A 7606-nucleotide genomic window follows, 5' to 3' on the forward strand; every position below is an offset into this window, starting at 1 on the left:
AGAATCGGACTGTTCAACGATTAGTACAAAATTATAGTGTTGAAACTGATGTTGATTATAAAGTTGAACATACTCGATTGTATTTGTATGTTTTGTATAGCAAACCAACCCTTTTAGGTTAACCAATATACAGGGTTACTTGATTGCTTGTAGTGAGCCAATATCAAACTAGACAGTATGTTACTCCCTAATCACAATATCATATTGATCAATTTGATGATCGTGTCGATTGAATTATGCTTTTACGACCCTTTTATCAGGTATATTGAAAAGCACACCCTTATGAGTGTTGTGTAACCGCAAACGCTCCTTTTTACAACCATATTCATGTCAAATGGATTCCTTCGGTATTCATCCTGCAATGACTTTGATTTGCACTGCAATATACAATAGTTACTACACATTGACTGCATTGTGTGTTTGATATACAATAACCATCATATGACACACAATCAGACTATAGTGTTGAATTTATACTTTGTGCACTTTTAGCAATCATGCATTATACAATCACCAAACTCATCCATTGCAGTCCACATGTTTGGCTCAACTGCTTTGATGCTGTCAATCAAACCATAGTTTTAAATACCAGTTGAAATCATCAACCAAATGCGAATCAAGTAATCAACTCGAGATCGGGTATGAAAGCTAAAAAACCAGTGAAAGAGTCCAAGAACAAGAACAAGACAATAGTGCAATGATCATTATCAACTCGAATGATTTCTTGTCGCATCAGACCATTGAAAATGCAGGTTTAAATGCGGTTTTATCCAGATCTGTACTGGGTTTCATTAAACAACCATGACAACTCTGATTGGTATGGTAAATATCCAATATCAACTTTCATTCAAATGTCTAAAACACCAAAAAATACAAAAATCTGACAAGTTTAAAAACACTTGCAATATTCCATCCATGACAAAACCAGTCCAATTTAAAAAATGGTTTGAAACTTGCATATTTCACTCGACTAAATAAAAGGTTTACATGTGTTGATTGAAATAAATTTAAACAATAGTGTATAGGATAGTTATATGCAAGTACTATATTTATTCAAACATAGCCTGATGGTGCAATAAATAATACATTCAGCGACGTTTACAACCCATTTACAATCATTTACAGCTCATTTCAACTCATTGTAACACTCCAAGAATTGATTGTTGCTCCTTTTATCTGTGTAGCAAGGTCTGAATTGAACACAAAACCGACGAAAAACAGCTCCGTCTTGGTTGTCACTGGGAACTTTTTGACAATTGCTTCGGAGCCAGAAATACCATCTATAAGTATATTACCATCTGGACCAAGCGTATTCAAAAGCGATTTTTGATTTCCATCCGCATCTGTGACATACAAGCTTAAAAAGTCGCTATAAAGTTGTGATTCAAGCGCGACATCAATTTCAACAGTGATGTTGGATCCAACTGGTGCAGTATAGTATGATCGGATCTCAGTGGTTATTTCAGGACTGTATTGTACTCCGTCGCCAACAACCCATTTACCATTGACCGAGTTCCATCCCTGTGACTTTTTGGTAAATGGCGAGTTGTATATTCCAACCGATTTACTGGTACCATTAAACTCCCATTTGACACCATGTTCAAGTTTAAAATGGTCTTCTTGTTTTGGAGTGCGACTGATGTGCTTATGCGTTTTGAGAACCTGTTTGCCGTTGTTTTGGCCAATGATACTGACCCGAGTATTACCAAGATCGTTGATCACAGATGCCAGTTTGAACGAGTGTTGACTTTTTATGTCGCTTTTAAAATCGGCAACTGAAAGTGATTTGCCAGTGTCATCAATAACTGACAGTTGATTGATTCCCTTGACTTCTACATCAATGGTCACGTCACTGCTAGTGGTGTTATAGTTGGTAAGTTCAGAAACAAAGTAAAGATTGTTCAGTCCAATTTTGGCACCCAATGTTTTGAGTTGATCGGCAATACGGTCAAATTGAGAATTTTCAGTGGATCCAGACAATAGATCCGTCAAACGGGGACGTACAATGTATTCGGATACGACACCGGTATCTTCGATCAATTGGCCTTGCTGTTTTCCATTACGTATCATCTGTCGAACTCCGACTGTAAGAACGTTGGCATAGCTTCGACCAGCTGCTTCGTCGGTCAGTTCTTTGTAATACGGCATTGGCTTAAAATCGACAGGATTGAACAAAAGGAGCTGTGAATCAAGCGAAAACGTGTCGGCACCACCACCTCCAGTCGTTCCATCTTCACCAAAAACATAGCCAGTTTCGGACGACTGAATAGACGCTGAAAACAGATCACATGCAGAGTAGCATACAGCATCAGTGAATATACCAACAGGTTTGAGATAGGCTTGACCATACAAGTTTGACTGATTAAACGAAGTTTTGTCAAAATTCACAGAATACTTGCTACCAGGTGGAGTCTTGTACCATGCTGGACCAGAAGTGTCAACAAAGAATGTGCCGTTAACCAGAGTGTTGTATGCGACAGAACTCATCAAGTATCTCATTGGCATCGGTTGAAAATCAGGTTTGAAAAGTTGTGGAATGGCATTGGCAAACTCACCACTACCACCTTCATTTGCACGGATATCAAATACAACAGCATCGGTGTCTTTGAGCACAGTGCTCAGAAGTCTGTGGATTTCACAAACAGCCTCCATATTTGCTGGTGCACCAGTTTTAAGATTTGTTGGCGCAAAATCCTCCAATCTAATAATACCAAGATTCTTGGATTCGGGTTTCCAGATGGTCCAGCTGATGGTAGACACGCTGGCGTTTTGGTACTCGAGATCATTATTTTTTGATGGCTGTTCAAGTAAAATCTGATTAATTTTTTGCTTTTTATAATGGTACTGGGATACCATCGATGGAGTCTTGACTTCTTTCTGAGTTTCGAGTTGAGGTTTGGCTCCAGTATCGGAAACATCAACGCCAGCGTCAATTATACTGCTAGAGTTGGTAGGCTGAGGTGTTCCAGGTAGAGTTTTTCCAGAAATTTTGGCATACAATTGACTAGTAATACTCCAGCATGATGGCTCAAAACCAACCACCCACGGAGCTTCAATGTCGTACACTTTTCCAGTATCTTTTGATTTGAGCCGATATTTGATCGTATCAGTTTCTGGCAAAGGAGTAAAGGAGCCAGGACGAAACGTCATGTAGTCAAGAGCACCATGCTGACCACCATAATCATTGGCACCACCTGTTTTATCCTGGTTCAAGTTCCGATAGTCAACAAACGTCATACCATCAACAAGTAGTAATTCGTCGCCAACTTTGATTTGGTCATAGTCCTTTCCAAAAAAAGCACGCAACTCTTGATTCTTTGTGAATCTTTCAAAAACGACGGTTGGTTTGTTGACCATATCTGCATCGCCCTCGATAAATTTGAAAGAAAGACCAGTTGTGGCACTGAAACAAGAATATGGTCCAGATGGCTCAAAATTAGTATGATGGTCACGTGCAAGAATGAACGCATTCATGAGTTCAGTCTGCATCTCAGTGTCAGTAAGATTGGATGCATCCAGTTTTGCACGCAGTTTCTTGATGATCGGGAAGGGATCGGCACGCTCACCATAGTTTTCGATTTTAGATTCATAGTTGGACCACAATTTCAAACCATTTTCAACATTGGTCAGCACGACGTTTCGTTGTTCGTCAGTGTATGGCATAAAAACAAATCTGCCAGCGTCACGATGTTCCTTGATAAAGGCCCATTCAGGCATGGATTCTATAATGTACGTCAATTAGTACAGTTTTGAACGATTGCACAATCCAAACATTGATAAACCCAGCATAAAATAGACTGATCAACAGATTTGCATACCAGATTTATTTCCTTGAGCATTGACAACGAACGCAACAGAAGCAATGGCTAGTAGTAAAAACTTCATCGTGGCTGCACTATACTACTGAACTGTATTTGGCAAGCGTATCAATACTATACGGATTGAGTTGTTGATTTGTAGCAGTCTGATGATGTTTGATAGTGACTGACGACTCATTTTTATACCTTGATGGTTTTGACTGGCAATACTAATGCTTGGTATTTTTGCATCTATATGCTTTGATTTTATTAAAATGCTTGATATCGAGCAAGATAACGAAATCGAGGTATATATTTAGAACAAATAAAGCAACGAATTTGTAGATTAACCAATTTATCCATATTACCACACATGCCATGTCAATTGTATTTTACTATCCAACACAACATCCAGCTCAAACTGCTGTGAATCCAGTTCAATCAATATGATGACTAATGGTGTATTGACATTTGTCAATTATGCCAGTCCATATATCAAATATACAGAACATATTGGCTTGTCAATAGATAGTCGCTTGTCGGCTACAGCATTGCCAACGGCTTTATGTTATACATTGGTAATGCGTGACCTTTGTAATGAAACTCAGACAGCTGAGAGGCGCATCTATTGTCATACATTATTTGTGTGTATATTTGTATGGCTTCTATGTTTGTGGTACGTAAGCGTAGGCACCACAGATGGATGACATAGTGCTTAGAAACCGTAAACAATGATGTTTGAAGTGTGTCCTCATACCTTTCTTAGCTTTCTCATCTTATAAAAGACACGATCTTCTCTCACTTAATAAATAACACAATTCATACATTTGTGAATTATGCCAGTCCGTATATCAAATATACAGAACATATTGGCTTGTCAATAGATAATCACTTGTCGGCTGCAGCACTGCCAACAGCTTTATGCTCATTCAGTCTTGGGTCTGGCGTGTGGTGCTTACATAGGTCTGTTCAACAGCATTTCAACCATCGCAATTGCACAGCTTGCATGTTAATGGATTGCTTGTATACCACTATGGCTGTGTATGTTATATGTCAGTTATGTCGAATAATTGAACGTAACAAAATGTGCTGTATTTATCCATACACTATCCAATCATCATAATTTGCTTTTTAGTAAATGGTTGTCAAGTATCTTGCTCAATTCTGCTGTTTGGTTTGTATTTTTGAACTGGTTACTTGGCCAGATATGCTATTTTGGGTTGATGAGTGCCAACCCTATGAATTCTGTTTGGTCAGGGTTATCATGCAATTGATTTGCTGTTTGTGAGCAATGTGTTTGGATGGCAATAATGGTGTTTAAAACAGCCATTGTATAACATGTATTGACTCGAAAGCAAAATGGATCCACAAACTGTCTGGCATGTATTAGGTTTCCTTTGCGCAATATGTTGAACAGTTTGACCCTGATTCCCGGTTGTTTCAAATTGGCAAGTATAAGGCAGCCAATGCTCAGATCATAACTGGACACAGCATGAATCCAAGTGTCGAATACAGCTTAAAAAGATTACATCTTAAATGATTATGCAGCATCAAGATCTACACTATGCATGGCTTGATCAGCTACCCTTAAACCTGAATAACTATCGTATCTTTGATTGCATTACCAATGTCATGGACACCATACTCTTGAGTCATGTCAACATTCATGAATAATCATATATGCTGTATAACACTGGATTACTATCGACTGAAACAACTTTTATACTCTGTTGTTGTACACGTTGCTTATTGATATATTGCACATGCTGATCTACCAAGTGATTAGTTCAATCCAGTATACTGACGACAAATGGGATCCAATACAAGATAGTGAGCATTGACAAATGTAATATTTGACAGTATAACCGAGCCTTTGTGCTTGGATGAAACAAACCACAATATAATCAATAATAATACCAACCAAGATTGACAGATTATACTAGTGTATAAAACAGTGTTGGCTGGATTGAATTGTTGGTTTATTTGTTGATTTACAGTTGTTTTTTGAATGGATTTATTTAAAATAAACTCGGGTATTGAGATATGAAATGATCTCATGTGAACAGGCTGTAATCGTACAAACATATACTGTTGGTGTTACAAGTTTATTGGTCAACTGTTGTATGACTGTGCTGATGATGGTGTCAAAACAGTGCCTGTTACCAATGTACGCTACCAGCAGAAACTCGACTGATCCAACAGCCATGTATACACATTGTTGTCAGTTACATCGAGTGTTTGTTCAAATAAGTCGATTCAAATGGGTTGCATATAACCGACTAATCCAGCATTCATCCATTGTCAAACAACCATAATGCACAATACCACCAAGTGTGCAATTACACTCGCACTGATCAGTCATTGCACAGTATGCATTGGTCAATGTCCAGCATATGTGTGTCTGCAACTAAATTGCAGTCCATGACACATCCACACGATCCAACATGTCAAATCATGTATCATGAGTCCAAGATTGATCAAAAACCTGATCATGGTAAACACAACATGTTGTTGCATATCAGAGTCGATATATCGAGTGACAGTTGCACACTTGCTGATGGTGCACAGCGTATCAGTCACAATACATGCACGGTATTGCATTGCAGTCATTGGATGATAACTGGTTGCAATGTGATACCGATCGACATACATCAGCATGGTGTGATGTGACCATAATCATGGTGGAATGTGTTGGAGTTGACAATCGATACACCATGCACATGACTGGAACATATATATTCGAGTGTGGTTTGGTTGGTGTCAGGTTGATCATGCAATCACATCAGTGCAACGAGTGAGCGAACTGATGGTGATCTGAACCCATTTCAACAACAAGGGAACGACAATCATGGATTTTCTGCATTCAATATGTGTCGCACACCGTTGTTGACTGTTGACTGTGTATGCAAGTCAAGTCATCACCAACCACCAACCAGATCCAGTGCATACATGATCATTACTAGACTGACTGCCAAGAATATTCGCATCCAAAAGTTGATTGTGAGTTGGTGGTTTGCAAGCATTACACATAGTAGTATGCTATTGGATACAGCAACCTGATTATAGTCCAGTCGCATGGTGTGATACAGTGGTTTGTGCAATACAACATCCAGATATTTGTAGTGTCGAACATGACGAATCTGTTGTTCGTGTAGCATCATATCAATTGGTAATTTGGAATCAAAGTATTGACTAACGCTTTGCAAGTATTAATGACTGAATCAAAAGGCATAATGGTTCCAAAGAGTCGCTTGCAGCATGTCAAGCAATATCATATCGACACAATACACACATGCATATCTGCATCATCAATGTGTACAACTATGCAATATACAATCAACTGTATTGTATTGTATTGTAAATACAAGTGTCAATGTACAATATGATATCATGCCAACCAAAACTGGAATAATCAGATACAATATTAAACGGCGATTGTATTGTATTGTATTCAAACAAAAATACAACATATTCGGTTGAAACCAATATAGATTAGCAATCAAATCAAATCAATCAGATGAATCTTCATGTTTGGGTTGACCCTATTCATCACACATATCACTGTGTACCACACGAAACTCTTTGTACACCGAACGTTGTTTGATCAGTTTGAGTGCGTTGAGCTATATGCGTATCAATCATATCGGGTGTAGACTACCATCATCTTGACACAACGTTCATGATCCATGGACGCACTATCACAATCATGACATCAATCAGCCGACCGTGTAATTGTGTCATTGTATGATTAGCGATCAAGCCATATACTAACCACTTGCCAACATCTACACATGAATTATGTGCTGTGA

The 7606-nt window shown here is 38.4% G+C and overlaps 2 protein-coding genes across 2 annotated transcripts in view; both read right to left on the reverse strand.

Annotated features, from left to right (window-relative positions):
- The window catches only part of BATDEDRAFT_87665 (uncharacterized protein), a gene marked incomplete at both ends in the record, with an annotated part of 1451 nt that extends 924 nt beyond the window's left edge, over positions 1-527 (reverse strand). The window contains one exon of the mRNA XM_006678195.1: positions 515-527. Coding sequence (XP_006678258.1) covers positions 515-527 — 13 coding nt within the window. The remainder of the gene's footprint in view (positions 1-514) is intronic.
- Positions 528-1131: 604 nt separating this feature from the next.
- Positions 1132-3885, reverse strand: BATDEDRAFT_24156 (uncharacterized protein; the record flags this gene model as incomplete). The annotated part of the gene is made up of 2 exons (XM_006677862.1): positions 1132-3722; positions 3819-3885. The coding sequence occupies 2 exons, from the start codon at positions 3883-3885 to the stop codon at positions 1132-1134; spliced, it is 2658 nt and encodes an 885-aa protein (XP_006677925.1).
- Between the last annotated feature and the right edge of the window lie 3721 nt (positions 3886-7606).

Source organism: Batrachochytrium dendrobatidis, assembly GCF_000203795.2.
Source record: "Batrachochytrium dendrobatidis JAM81 unplaced genomic scaffold BATDEscaffold_4, whole genome shotgun sequence".
Lineage (NCBI taxonomy): Eukaryota > Fungi > Chytridiomycota > Chytridiomycetes > Rhizophydiales > Batrachochytrium > Batrachochytrium dendrobatidis.